This window comes from Oncorhynchus tshawytscha, linkage group LG01, assembly GCF_018296145.1.
Source record: "Oncorhynchus tshawytscha isolate Ot180627B linkage group LG01, Otsh_v2.0, whole genome shotgun sequence".
NCBI lineage: Eukaryota > Metazoa > Chordata > Actinopteri > Salmoniformes > Salmonidae > Oncorhynchus > Oncorhynchus tshawytscha.
In genome coordinates this window covers 77,528,319-77,543,410 of record NC_056429.1, presented here as the reverse complement: position 1 = coordinate 77,543,410, position 15,092 = coordinate 77,528,319, and the positions used below count along the sequence as shown (strand labels likewise).

Sequence of the window (15,092 nt, the reverse complement as noted above, 5' to 3'; positions counted from 1 at the left end):
CTGAAAGGAAAGCTCTGCTGTCGGGACAGCTTTATGTAGGCCCTTATAGTTTGTGGGAATCATTTGCCACTGTTATATCACTTATCACAAAAAATGGGTTTAGTTTGCACCACCAAGATTGACATGCTAAAATCGCCCGTGTTTGATGTACCGTCACAATAAAAGTGGTTGTCTGAAGCGTTCTATAGAGTTTACAGCTGGCGATGACTCATCACTATGGCTATTACCAATAATTTGCAACTATATCAATGAAAGTATCATGATGTGAACCTTTCTGGGTATAGATCGTGCCCCCCCCCCGTCTCTCACTCTCTCTCTCTCTCTCCCTCTCTCTCTCTCTCCTACACCCAGGTTATGTTATCTCAGGTCATATATTCCTGGAGGAGAATCTCTCCACCTGGCCATGCAGAAAGAGAGACACATAAAGAGAACAAAGGATTTCCCATGGCGAACACCTAAATCCCAAAAAGGGGATTTTGATACAAAAGGTTCACTTTTGTGAAGGTGGGAATGGTCCGTGGACACTTACGGGACGGGTATGACAAGTGTGTTTCATACGGTGACCACAGAGAGGACATCAAACACACATAACTATATCTCTGAATATGTAAATTTCTCAGTTATGGGGTTTGCATCTAATTGCTGTATAAAGTGAATGAGTAAAGATGAAACTATTTGTGAAATAAGATGATGTTAAACCTTTAATGAAAGAGAATTGTATTCCCTTTAAAGTTTAAGTCATTGGCCCGCCCCCGTGAGCACAGACATGATCTGGCGCCATTTCTATTGTTATGAATAAAAACCCCTCCTGAGGAAATCCTCTTCAGAACACGCGTACCTCGGTCAGCTGAGGAGGCACAGGTTTGAGTTTAGACTAAGAAAACCCACAGCGTGAGCTGTGATTGCGAATAGTTATTGAATTCCTAACCGTACCACATAGAGCATTGGCTACACAGCTGGAAATGGTTAAACTCTGAGACTATTGATCTCTACAGAATAAGAGGAAATCTTAGATACTAATTACTAGTCTGCAGCTAGAAGTGATGTCAACCTGGGATACGAAGACCGACAACCGCCGAAACATCTATTGTATGAGAACATTTCTGAATGGTACTCTGAAGTACCCATTCTAACCACGAAATACTTTGATCTTCAGGGAAGCAGAGAGAGAGAGACGCTTGGATGAACTCTCCAACAGAGAGACGGAGGATTTCAACAGAGATCACGACGACACACTGAGTGTAAATATATATTGATTGTTGTTATTCCCAAATAAGTGGGCGTTCATGTGCAAAGGATTAGCATTTCAATTAATATAATTATCAACTGTGTAGTGATTCATTTTTTTTGTCTTTCCCGCTATTCTCAGTCCACACCCACTTCCCTTTGTCCACCAAGCCATCATATCGGCTTAGCCCACTAGGGAACCTCCCCTATCATTTCCTTGTAACCATATCTACTGTGTTGTTTGTTTATGAATTTCTGTGATTATTTAGTTACTTAGTAAATAAATAATTAAGACAATTGTTGTATGTGTCACGTTCTGACCTTAGTTCCTTTGTTTTTGTCTTTGTTTTATTATGGTCAGGGCTTGAGTTGGGGTGGGCAGTCTGTTTGTTTTTCTATGTTGGTTTTGGAGTTCGGCCTAGTATGGTTCTCAATCAGAGGCAGCTGTCAATTGTTGTCCCTGATTGAGAATCATACTTAGCCTGGGTTTCATACTTAGCCTGGGTAGCCTGGGTTTCACTTTTGGTTTGTGGGTGTTTGTTTCCGTGTGAGTGTTTGGGCCACACGGTACTGTTTCGTTTTGTTCACATCGTTTATTGTTTTGTTCCAGTGCTCAGTTTGTTTATTAAAAAGACATGAACACTTACCACGCTGCACCTTGGTCCTCCTCTCTATCTCCAGACGACATCCGTTACAGTATGGATGATTCATAGTAAAGGCTGGGTTCGTGCAGAAAACCAACAATTTACGACATTTGGAATGAGACTACCGTGAGGTAAAGAATAATTAATTAATTAGAAAACGAATTGATCAGATATTAAAATATCTGAAGAGTTATATTAGGAAAATTATAACTTTGTAATCTGAAGATTTTTCTTGGTGCCCCAACTTCCTACTTAATTACATTTACATGATTAGTGTACGAGGTGTGTAGGGAAGTCAGACGCAGGAGAGCAGAACTAGGTAATAGCCGGAGCAGTTTAATTGTAAAACCAACGGCATAACGAAATAAACAAACTTGGGTACCATACCCAACGCGCACTAGTAACATGTGCACAATAAACAATAAACAATTCCACACAAAGCCATGGGGGGAACAGAGGGTTAAATACACAACAATAAATGAGGGAAATTGAAACCAGGTGTGAAACAGCTGAGATGCGGTCACTCTCCATTTCCACCCGAGTTCTGTTGGAAGAACAGACATTTCTCATTCTTGATGTACAGGTCATGCTCCAACAGTCGACCAAGCACTTTGCGCAAAAGGGACGCATGCTCGGCGCGTGCAGCGGAGTATATCAGAATGTCATCAATATACATCACTACACCCTGCCCATGCAGGTCCCTGAAAATCTTGTCTACAAAGGCTTGGAAGACTGATGGAGCATTCATCAACCTGTACGGCATGACTAGGTACTCATAATGCCCTGAGGTCGTACTGAACGGAGTCTTCCACTCGTCTCCCTCCAGGATACGCACCAGGTTGTAAGCACTCCTGAGATCAATTTTGGTGAAAAAATGCGCCCCGTGCATTGACTCAATCGCCGTGGCGAAAAGAGGTAGCGGGTAACTGTACCTCACAGTTATCTGATTAAGACCTCGATAGTCAATACACGGGCGCAGACCTCCCTCCTCCTTCTTCACAAAAAAGAAAGGAGGTGGGGGAAGTGGAGGACCGAATGTACCCCTGACGCAGGGATTCGGAGACATATGTTTCCATAGCCACCGTCTCCGCCTGTGACAGAGGATACACGTGACTCCTGGGAAGTGTAGCGTCTACCAGGAGATTTATTGCACAATCCCCCCGTCGATGGGGTGGTAATTGAGTCACCTTCTTTTTTGGAGAAGGCGAGAGCCAAATCGGCATATTTGGGGGGAATGCGCACGGTGGAGACCTGGTCTGGACTTTCCACTGTAGTAGCACCTACAGAAACACCTAAACACCTCCCCGAGCACTCTCACGACCACCCCGTGAGAGCCCTTCGTAGCCATGAAACAGTGGCGTCATGACAAGCTAACCAGGGTAGGCCTAGGACCATGGGAAACACAGGAGAGTCAATGAGAAAGAGACTGATTCTCTCCGTGTGACCCCCCTGCGTCACCATGCCCAAAGGAGCGGTGGCCTCCCTTATCAACTCTGACCCTAATGGTTGACTATCTAAGGTGTGAACTGGGAAGGCGTAGCCACAGGAACAATGGGGATCCCTAAACTATGGGCAAATGATCTGTCAATAAAATTCCCAGCCGCGCCTGAATCGACGAGCTCCTTATGCTGGGAATGCGGAGAAAACTCAGGAAAAGTAACAAACAAAAACATGTGTGCAACAGAGGGCTCTGGGTGAGAATGGTGCCTTCTCACCTGTGGTTACGCCAGAGTGCCCTGCCTGCTGCCTCAACCCCCAGAGGAACCAACCCGGCACTGGCCAGCAGTGTGACCTCTGCGGCCACAGATGGTGCCCGAGAAGGAACCTCCTCCGGTCTCCCTGAGCGCAGCACCTCCCAACTCCATGAGCATCGGAGCGGTGGTGCTCGGGGATGGAACCAACAGACCCCGATCTGGACGTCCGCGGGTAGCCAGCATGTTATCCAGCCGAATGGACAGGTCCACCAGCTGGTCGAAGGTAATGGTGGTGTCCCTGCAGGCCAACTCTCGACGGACATCCTCGTGTAAACTGCAGCAATAGTTGTTGATCAGGGCCCTGTCGTTCCATCCCGCTCCAGAGGCCAGGGTCTGAAAGACCAAAGCGAACTCCTGTGCACTCCCCGTCCCCTGCAGCAGGTGGGAAAGACATTCACCCGCCGCTCTGCCCTCGGGCGGGTGGTCAAAGACCGCCCAGAAACAATGGGTGAACTCCTCAAAGTGGTCCAGCACCACATCTCCTTCCACCCACACAGCATTGGCCAACTCCAGGGCTTTCCCCGAGAGGCATGAGACGAGGGCGGACACCCTCTCACGGCCCGAAGGAGCCGGGTGGACGGTTGCCAGGTATAAATCCAACTGCAGCAGGAAAGGCAGCTGTCCCTGGCAGTGGGCAGCTGTCCCATCGTACTCCCCGGGGAGGGTAAGGCGAATCCCACTGGAACCGGGTGCAGGGGGAGTGAGTAGTGGAGGCCCCTGTTGTGCTGGGGGAGGCACTGGAGGAACTCCCTGTCTCTCCCCGTGGTCCATGGTTTGGACAATGTGGTCCAGGGTGGCGCCAAGATGGTGGATCATCGCCTCTTGCTCCAGGACGCGCTCCTCGACCCCTATACAATGGGCACCTGCTCCTCCTGACTCCATATGGGTGGTGTGGAATTCTGTAAGGGGTGCGTAACTGGTGGCAGGGAAGTCAGATGCAGGAGAGCAGAACTAGGTAATAGCAGGAGCAGTTTAATTGTAAAACCAACGGCATAACGAAATAAACAAACATGGGTACAAAACCCAATGCGCACCAGTAACATGTGCACAATAAACAATAAACAATTCCACACAAAGACATGGGGGGAACAGAAGGTTTAATACACAAAAATAAATGAGGGAAATTGAAACCAGGTGTGTAGGAAAACAAGACAAAACAAATGGAAAATAAAAAATGGATTGACGATGGCTAGAAGACCGGTGACGCCGACCACCGAACACCGCCCGAACAAGGAGAGGAAACGACTTCGGTGGAAGTCGTGACAATTAGTTTAATCACGTAATAATAATTGCAGAGAATTGATTTGATAAAATAAGTCTTCACTTTAATGATGCCAAAGACACGACAAAAATCATAACTATCTTTCCTTTACGGTAACTCAAACTGTTGTGATTATCAGCTGATAAACTTTTATGGGGTGAGTTTGTCTGGGCAGTGTCTTAACATCATCCTAAAACCTATTCTGAGCTGGGAGTTTTTTAATTCTTAAAACAGGTTTTAACAGGATTCCTAGGACCTTTTCTGAGATTCTTTGTGGATATGGGCCCAGACCCTGTTATTTCTATTGTGACTCTAGCCAATGGGTGAAAAAACAGAAACCATGCCACTTGACCAACTGGTTTCTGCCTCACACCTGGATTTGTAACTGTACAAATCTTTAACATGTTATTACATCTTGTCCTTAAAAAAGAAAGAACCAGGCATAGATTTCCCACAACTCTTCTTCCTCTGAGTATCTGGTTGGAGTGTCCATGCTCACCTGATCCATCAGGAATGGACCTGACGAAGGTGGGCAGCATCTTGACAGTTGCTGTAGGGTTCGTGTCCCGACCCAGCCCATTCCCCAGTTCCCTCCTGAATCGTTTCATGATGTCCATCAGCGTCTCGTCGGAGAAACGCATGGCATACAGGTACTTATCGATCTGAAAGACACCAACACATCATCATCATTGATCATTTACAACCAGTTTCTTCAAATTAATCCAGGGAGTAATTCATTCATAATTCATAACATTAAGATGATATGACCTACTTTCTCCTTAAGAGGGAACACAATGGGCTTTGTGTTTGGTCCCTTTGTACCATTGAGAGGACATTCTGGGCTTTTCAATGATATCACATGTGTGGGGGTGTCACCTTGATATTTTTTTATTTCTGATACTTCAAAATGGCTACTATCACAATTACCATCACAATTAGCACGTTATGATATTTGATATTCGAATTGTTTCTAATAGGTAAATATCTCAGAACAGTGTACTATTTATAAAGAGCTAAATAAGAGCCTGTTAATGGCCCAGTGCAGTCAAAACCATGATTTTCCTGTATTTTATATATATTTCCACACTATGAGGTTGGAATAATACTGTGAGAGCTGTTTGAAAATAAATTTCAGCCTGTTTTGGTGACATCACCAGGTAGTAAATTGAATGAGAATGACTAATCGATCAGATATTAAAATATCTGAAGTTATATTATGAACCTTTTTGCTTTCTAAATCAAAATTTTCCGAGGTACCCCAATTTCCTAGTTAATTAAGTTTACATGATTAGTTTAATCACATAATAATAATTACACATAGGGAATTTATTTGATAAAATAACAGTCTTCACATTTAATGACAGTAAAGACACGGCATATTGGTGCCCCGTGTGAATCATCTAAAATAGAATGAGGCATTTATTTTCATTCAGCCTATATAAAATTGAAAAGCAGAATGCATTTTACACTCAGATTATATTATACAGCAGGGGAGTTGTAGACAGGAAATATTGGTTGTGTGTGTGTTGCCATAGAAGTCCCGTTGTTTGATTACGTATCTGATGACGTCAGGGTGACTAATGAGTTGTAAAGTTAGTGATTACATTTATAAGTGCTAGGACACAATCCAGCTACTTATAGAAATTTGAGAAATAGAGCGATTGGCCAAACGTAGTGCTATTTCTGCCTCCCGCATTTCAGAAGCGGGTAGGCTCGGTCATTATTAATTTCTTGAGCGGGGATACAGGGCTAGCCGATTGAAATTGAGTAGATATTAGCTTAACTCACGATAATTATAATTATCTCTCTGTCTCTCGCATTTCTACGCAAGTAGACCAACGGTGCATTTCTTTGTTTCGCGTGCGTTCCGGTAAACATCACGAAAATCACACAGAGAAATGGTTTGAACGTAATACGTTATAAGTAAAACCGTTTCCTTGCTGAAAGGGATCCTATGTTATGCTTGAAATTGTACAAAGTAGGATTAGCTTGCATGAGATGCTAAGCTAACAAAGGGAAAGCAGCCATTTTGTTTTTCCTGTGTCACGCTGTAATTCCTCCGCCTTGCCCGACGGAAGTCTGTCCCTTTGTACTTCCATTTGATTTCAGCTTTCCGCGATCCGTGACCCCCTGGGGCTGAAGAATCGCCAGTACGTTTCTTTTAAAAATAATTATTTACGTTTAACAAGTAGTTACTTATGATATCCAGCCTGTCTCAACTGATTGGATATCGATGTCTCATTCAATTTAACTAAAAGGTAAAATTGCCAGATTTACCTTTTTCCAATGGACACTTAAAATAATATCCAAATGGATGGGTTTCTACAAATGAGACATTTTAAACTTTTCCACATTAACCTTGATACAGCAACGCTCTCAGGTTAATTAAAGTTTAATACCCAAATAGCCTATACAGGTTTGATTTATCATTAACATTGATTAAATCAGTAAAATGTGCATTTGCAAAGCTCATTCAGGACTACCCAGTGCTGAATGAAGTCCCGCTTCCAGTAGGAATCCCATGTGGCTTCGGCCTTAGGGACATGTGAACCTGGTGATGAATGTACCCTAACATTTCAAACGACTGTTTACACGTATGATAATCCAGACAATCTCAATTGATTGGATGTCATCGTCTCATTCAATTTAATAAGTTAAATTGTCGAAAATACCTTTTCATGTTCTTCCAATTAAATTAGACATTTTAAACTTTCCCATATTAACCTAGATGAACTAACTTCTCAGGATAATTCCATTTTAATTCCCAGTTGCCTATACAGGTATGATTAATCATTATCATTGATTAATCAAGTAAATTTGCTTTTGCAAATTCATTCACATGCAACTCCCACATTATGATACAGTACTGATGGTTCATTAACATCTATAAATAGATTCAAATTGTCTTTGCATCTTCCAAAGTATTCCAAAACCCCAAATTCTCTCAAATGTTCTAATAATGTGCAAGCTGGTTCCCACTCCCCCGCTAATTAGTGAAACCTCACCCATAAAAGGATTGATCTCTGACCTCAGTAGTGATACCAACCCTAACTTTGTCATTAGCAGAAAAACAGTATAAATCACGACAAATGCTCTCCAAAATCAACCATCGGGCACAGGCCTTGTGAAGGTTATCTCCAGTCCCTGATGTCTTGCCATCCATAATTGGCTTCGGTCCAATACCACAGTGCACAGCTGAAGCACGGGCAGGACACAGTAGACATAAAGGGACAGGTGGAGAGAACTGGAAAATTGATGACAAATGCAGAAAAGGGAAAAATTCTGCTAGCTATGGAACTACGTTTGAAAACTGAACAATTAAATGTAATTGCAAAAACTTATGACGACGATAGAGCACAAACTCTTCAAAAAAATTGTTTCCTACAGGAACAAAATCGTCTTCTACAGGAACAACTCCATTTAGCCAAAACTAAATACGACGATGTCCACACAAAACTAGATCAATCTGACGAGTTATCTACAAACAGGAGCGCTCAACTTGATAACATGCATGCAGTTTTGTTGAACATTACTCAAAGTAACACTGTTCTACTCCAAATGCTACAGACCAAAGATGATCAGTTAATGAACACAATGACTAAGTTGGAGGACAAATCAGCAGAATTCATTGAAGTTGCTGAGCAAATTAATGATGAGAGAACTCAGGTGATGAAGATGGAAATATTGATTTCTAAGCAAGCGCAGGAAATCTCATCTCTGAATCTCTCGCTCCTTACTCAAAACCTCTATCTGCAAAACATGACAGATAGGTTTGAGACCGTAAGGAGCCAGTGATACACTCACGTGCCTAAATTCAGTACTCTAAGCGCTCAAGTGGAATCCGCAATGCAGCAGAATACCACCCTTAATCTGGTGGAATTCCAGAACGATCACGCGCTACAGCATGACTACCCAACCAAGCAACCGGAGCCCGGCACTCAAAGGAGTGAAGACGATAGAAGGTTTCAGACTTTGCCTCCCTCATGTGTCCCTCAGTCTTCTCCTCTTGGCCATTCAGCACTGAGTAATATGGCACCTCTTGGCCAATAAAACCAAAGCTTGGCTTCTTCTCTTGGCCTTTCGGCTCCAATTTCCCACAGGATGAAGCCAACCTTCTCCGTCCACTTGGCGTGGAACACCTTGACAAACTTGTCAAGAATTTCCACACCTTTGACCCCGTTCCAGGTCAGCCAAACGATACTGAGACATTCCTAGCTGACATAGAGGACACATTGGAGGGCTACCCGAATGCTACAGGTTCTGACCGAGTTTACCTGTTGAAGCAAACGTCGACAAGGTTCATTTGTGTAACGGCAACACATGCTTAACAACTATACTAAACTTTCCACAGCTTTGAAATGAGAATTCAGTGTGTTTGCGAGTCGCAAACACAATAGCTCACAGGAAAACACTGCCAAACAAACTTGGGCCCTACTTGGGCCCTACAGCCAATGTTGGCTTGCCTATCTTACAACTCAGACAACTTGCAAGCACAGCTTTTGAGGCATCAAAAGCTCGCAACGCTAAGAGCCCTGACCACACGGTTTCAGACCAGGAGCACTCACTCCAGTTAGAGGGTACATTATATGGTATTGGAGCACTGATAGATGATGCACAACAACGGTTTCTACTACAAAACCACAAATCCAATAACCTCTGCGGTCTAAATAACTGTAAATTAAATCGTCATTGAAACTACTACCGATACCATTGACCTGTTCGCTTCATTCCTGCACCCTACCCACAAAACGTGTCAGAGCACAAGGGTAACAAAGGGTTAAAGGACAATCAAAACGTAGACCAATGTTCTCTGGAAGTTCCACTACGTGAAGAACTAAAGCGAGAAGAATTTGAGAAAATGGTCAAAGATAAGTCAGAAGGAGTAGACGGAGAATTGCTAGACACAAGGTCCGCAGGAATTAACTGATTGACCATTAAGGATGTTACATTTTTTATTTCTCCTGCTCTCACTCAAGACTCAATCCATGGCCACCCTGATCAAGAAACAAGCCCAGAGGCTTTGTCTATAGAATATGATGCAAAGGTTGCGAAGAAAAAAGTCAAAAGCTTCGTTAAAGCCAAGCCCACTCAAAATCCGAAAAGTAAATCTGCCTTCACCTCGGACCGAAATGACACATCACGTCGTTGCGAACGACCACTCCACTTTGTGGGGAATATGTCCACTAAACGCGAATCTAAACGGCCATACCTGGAAACAGTCCTGGAGGACTGCTTACCTTGTCATGCACTAATTGATTCGGGCGTGACGATAACGCTCATCTCTCAACCATTGTTCAATGATTTCAAAAGGGTTTAAAAGCCATCTAAACGTGGTTAATCTTGGAACTACCCATCCCGGATCCGGGAGAATTGTCATCAACTACACTAATTCGCATAGCGCAACGGTCAAAAAATATTACTAGAAAATATTAATATTCATGAAATCACATGTGAAATATAGCGAAACACATCTTAGCCTTTTGTTAATCACCCTGTCATCTCAGATTTTGAAATTATGCTTTACAGCCAAAGCAAGACAAGCGTTTGTGTAAGTTTATCGATAGCCTAGCATAGCATTATGTCCAGCTAGCATCAGGAAGCTTGGTCACGAAAATCAGAAAAGCAATCAAATTACTTGTTTACCTTTGATGATCTTCGGATGTTTTCACTCACGAGACTCCCAGTTAGAAAGCAAATGTTACTTTTGTTCCATAAAGATTATTTTTATACCCAAAATACCTCCGTTTGTTGGTCACGTTATGTTGAGAAATCCACCGGAATAGCACTCACGACAACGCCCTGAAAAAAATTCTAAATTATATCCATAATATTGACAGAGACATGGCAAACATTTTTTATAATCAATCCTCAAGGTGTTTTTCAAATATCTATTCGATAATATATCAACCGGGACAATTGGCTTTTCAGTAGGAGCGAGAGGAAAAATGACTACCTCTACCTTACGCAAGAATCACTCTGAGAGCCCTCAGCTGGCCACTTACGCAATGTAGTCATTTACACTCATTCTTCAACATAAATAAAGGCGTGAAACTACGTCTAAAGGCTGTAGACACCTTAGGGAATACGTAGAAAAAGGAATCTGGTTCATATCCCTTTCAATGGCCAATAGGGATGCATAGGAACACAACGGTTTCAAAATAAGAGGCACTTCCTGATTGGATTTTCCTCAGGGTTTCGCCTGCAATATCTGTTCTGTTGTACTCACAGACAATATTTTGACAGTTTTGGAAACTTTAGAGTGTTTTCCATCCTAAGCTGTCAATTATATGCATATTCTAGCATCTGGTCCTGTGAAATAGGCTTTTTACTTTGGGAACGTTATTTTTACAAAAATAAAAATAGTGCCCCCTTACAATCAGGAAGGGACTCTTATTTAGAAAGCTCTGCATTCCTATGCGTCCCTATTGAGCAGTGAATGGGATATCAACCAGATTCCTTTTTCTATGGCTTCCCCAATGTATCTAGTGTCACAATACATAGTTTCAGACTTTTATTTTGAAAAATGAGCCTGAACAACAACATTGCATCAGTGGTCAGCTGGAGGCTCTCAGAGTGATTTGTGCGTAATAGACAAATGCGACCATTGTTTCTCTCTTTCCTACTAAGAAGCCACCTGTCCCGGTTGATATATTATCGAATAGATATTTGAAAAACACCTTGTGGATTGATTTAAAAAAACGTTTGCCATGTTTCTGTCGATATTATGGATCTAATTTGGAATATTTTTCGGCGTTGTCGTGACCGCAGTTTCCGGTGGATTTCTCAACCAAACGTGAAGTACAAACGGAGGTATTTCGGCTATAAAAATCATATTTATGGGACAAAATTAACATTTGCTGTCTAACTGGGAGTCTCGTGATTGAAAACATCCAAAGCTCATCAAAGGTAAACGATTTAATTTGATTGCTTTTTTGATTTTTGTGGCCAAGCTGCCTGCTGCTAGCTAGGCACAATGCTATGCTAGGCTATCGATAAACTTACACAAATGCTTGTCTTGCTTTGGCTGTAAAGCATAATTTCAAAATCTGAGATGACAGGGTGATTAACATCCCATTACATCATTTCACAAATAGTTTAATCTTAACTCGTTAATTTTATTCAATAATTAGATGCAAACCCCATAATTGAGAAATGTACGCATTCAGAGGTACAGTTATGTGTGTTTCCTGTCCTTCATCATCAAATGAAACACACTCAACATGGCTGTGCCTTAACCTTTAAAATGAGAGAATTGTCAATGTAAAGTTTAACTAGTCAGTGGCCACACCCCAGTCAGGTCAGCCATTACATCAGGTGTCATAGAACCGCCCTTTTTTCTGAAATGTATAAAACCACCCTTGACGAAATGTACATTTCAAGGCAAAGAGACCCACGGTAAGCCGGACATCTCGATTAGTTAAGACCACACAAACCATAAGACTAGAAAACCATCCCACATGGAGCATTGGCTAGACGACACAAATTACTAGTCTGCAGCTAGAAATTACGTAAACCTAGGATGAGAATACCGACAACATTTCTGAATGGTACTCTGAAGTATCCATTCTACAACCACAAAAGACTTTGTGACTTCAATGAAAGTTAACCAGAGTTTGATGAATCATACTGTCACGTTCGTTGAGAGGAGTAGACCAAGGCGCAGCGTGAATAGAGTTACACATATTTTAATAAACTGAAACTCACCAAAACAAAACAATAAAGCACAAAACGAAACGTGAAGCTACTGGTGTGCACTCAGGCAACTACATGTAGACAAGATCCCACGAATACCAATGGGGAAACGGCTACCTAAATATGATCCCCCAATCAGAGACAACGATAAACAGCTGCCTCTGATTGGGAACCATATCAGGCATATATATAGACATACATTTCATCTAGATGACCCACCCAAGTCACTATCACGCCCCAACCAACACAGAGAATAAACAGCTTACTATGGTCAGGGCGTGACACCTACAGATTCCAACAATGACATACGGGCGTAAATATATATACATTGCAATTATTCTCAAATGAGCGGCCGTTCATGTGCAAAGGACTACCATTTCAATGAATATAATTATAGACTGTGTGTAATGAATCCATATTGTCTGTTCCGTTCTTTCTCAGTCCCACTTTTGTCTACCAAGCTGTCCTATCGGCTTAGTCCACTAGGGACTTTTCTATCATTGTTAGAAACCAATATCTACTGTTTTTTCTGTTATGTATTTCTGTGATTATTTAGTTAGATAATAAATAAATAATTAAACCAATTTGTATATCACCGATTCATAATTTATGCTGGAATTTGTGCAGGTAACCAAGAATTTTACGACATTTGGAATGAGACTAACAGGGTAATAATAATACATTGATGAGAATGACTAATCGATCAGATATTAAAATATCTGAAGAGTTATAGCTCTTAGTTCTGAAAATTATAGCTCTGTAAATCACATTTTCCGTGGTGCCCCAACTTCCTAGTTAATTAAGTTGACATTATTAGTTTAATCACGTAATAATAATTACATAGAGAATTGATTTGATAAAACAAGTCTTCACATTAAATGACAGTAAAGACACAACAATGTATATATATATATAAGCACAGTGCATTCTGAAAGTATTCAGACCCCTTGACTTTTTCCACACGTTACAGCCTTATTCTAAAACATATTATATAGTTTCCCCCTCATCAATCTACACACAATACCCCATAATGACGAAGCAAAGAGGTTTTTAGATATGTTTGCTAAATTATACAAATAAAATATTCAGAACCTTTACTCAGTGGTAAGCATTTCACTATAAGGTTGTATTTGGCACATGTGACTAATAAAATTTGATTTGATTTTGATTTGATTACATTTATCACAAGGATATAGGATTGCCAGCTACAGTATGTTCTTGCTAACTGTTATTTAGGCACATTTGCCACTAACACACCCTAGCTAGTAGTCCTGCAACAGCCAGGAAAGGAGGTATTGAGCATTTTCAACATGTGCATTCTCAAAGTTTGCATTCCTTTCTCTCTCAACAATGATAGAGCGAAATTATTACAGCAAGGGCCTCCAGGAAGCGGGTTGGAGCAATATCATTTGAAGGCTGAAACCTAACTCAGGAGGCGGGTAGTGGTAGATGCTCCTGAACTGCCCCCTCACAAGGTTAGAGCTAAACACACCCTACACATTCAGTCGCAACAGACATGGAAAAACCCAGGGCCCACTGCTCAGGGCAGGCTACATCCTGGTTTCAAGGGCATTGCAGTGTTACAAACAAGATGCCTGACCGGCACTGTAGATGCTGCTGCATGCATCACAAGACAGGGAAATGTAAGCCTGAGAGTGAATCTACCAGCTTCAAGACAGTCAATAAGCACAGGGCTTCAGATTGTGTCACTTGTTGTCACATGGCCCTGAGCTCTGTGCCTCAAAGCTGTCCTATTTTTGGAAGGTAGTTAACAACAGCTCTGCTCACTGTAGCCACATTCCTACAGGGCACTCACCTTTTTGACTTTGTCATCCTTCAACTCTGTGAAGTAGTAGGCCAGAAGCTGTGCTGCGATCATCCTGTCCACCGGTGGTGAAAGAATAAACGGAGAGCTAAAAAAAAGGGAAATCCCTGTAGTCCCCTCTCCCTGGTGAGGAGGTTTAAAAAAGATCCCAGTTTCAGTCCAAACAAAGCTAGAGAAATGGGTCATGTATGGGGCTCGCAACACTCTCCCCCTGGTTCCCAGGAAGTCAGACTACATGGAGTAATTTTAGCTTGAATGCAGATACAGGCAGCAGGAGAGCTGGGATGGGGACTGGTTTAAGCCCTGCCTACTGCCTGTCCTCTGATTGGCTAAGCTGCTGAAGCCAGGGCCTCCTGCGCAGAACACAGTTGACAGGATGACTGGCTGCCTGTTACACACACTCTCCTACACTGGGGTGGTGGAGGAAATGAGGAAGTAGAGGAGGTAGAGAAGGAAGGGATAGAGAACTGGTCTTGATCCTTTTTTTACTGTGCAAAATAGGAAACAAACAAGCATGTTTATCACATTGCTGTGGTGATGGATCATCTGGGTTAAACTGTAGGCAGAGAGAGGGGTTACACATTCATCACGCTGCATTTTGCTACACTCACAATAACATCTGCTAAATATGTGTATGTGACCAATCAAATTTTATTTTATTTTATTTGTGATGGCTCATAGGGGTTAAA

At 42.2% G+C, this 15,092-nt stretch overlaps 1 protein-coding gene across 1 annotated transcript in view; it reads right to left on the bottom strand.

The window, feature by feature from the left end:
* The window catches only part of hk1 (hexokinase 1), a 44,085-nt gene extending 29,396 nt beyond the window's left edge, over positions 1-14,689 (bottom strand). Inside the window, exons 1-2 of the mRNA XM_024430734.1 lie at positions 14,395-14,689; positions 5,386-5,548 (exon numbers count right to left, since the gene is read on the bottom strand). Of these exons, the coding sequence (XP_024286502.1) occupies positions 5,386-5,548; positions 14,395-14,589 (358 nt within the window). The 5' untranslated portion in view covers positions 14,590-14,689. The remainder of the gene's footprint in view (positions 1-5,385; positions 5,549-14,394) is intronic.
* Between the last annotated feature and the right edge of the window lie 403 nt (positions 14,690-15,092).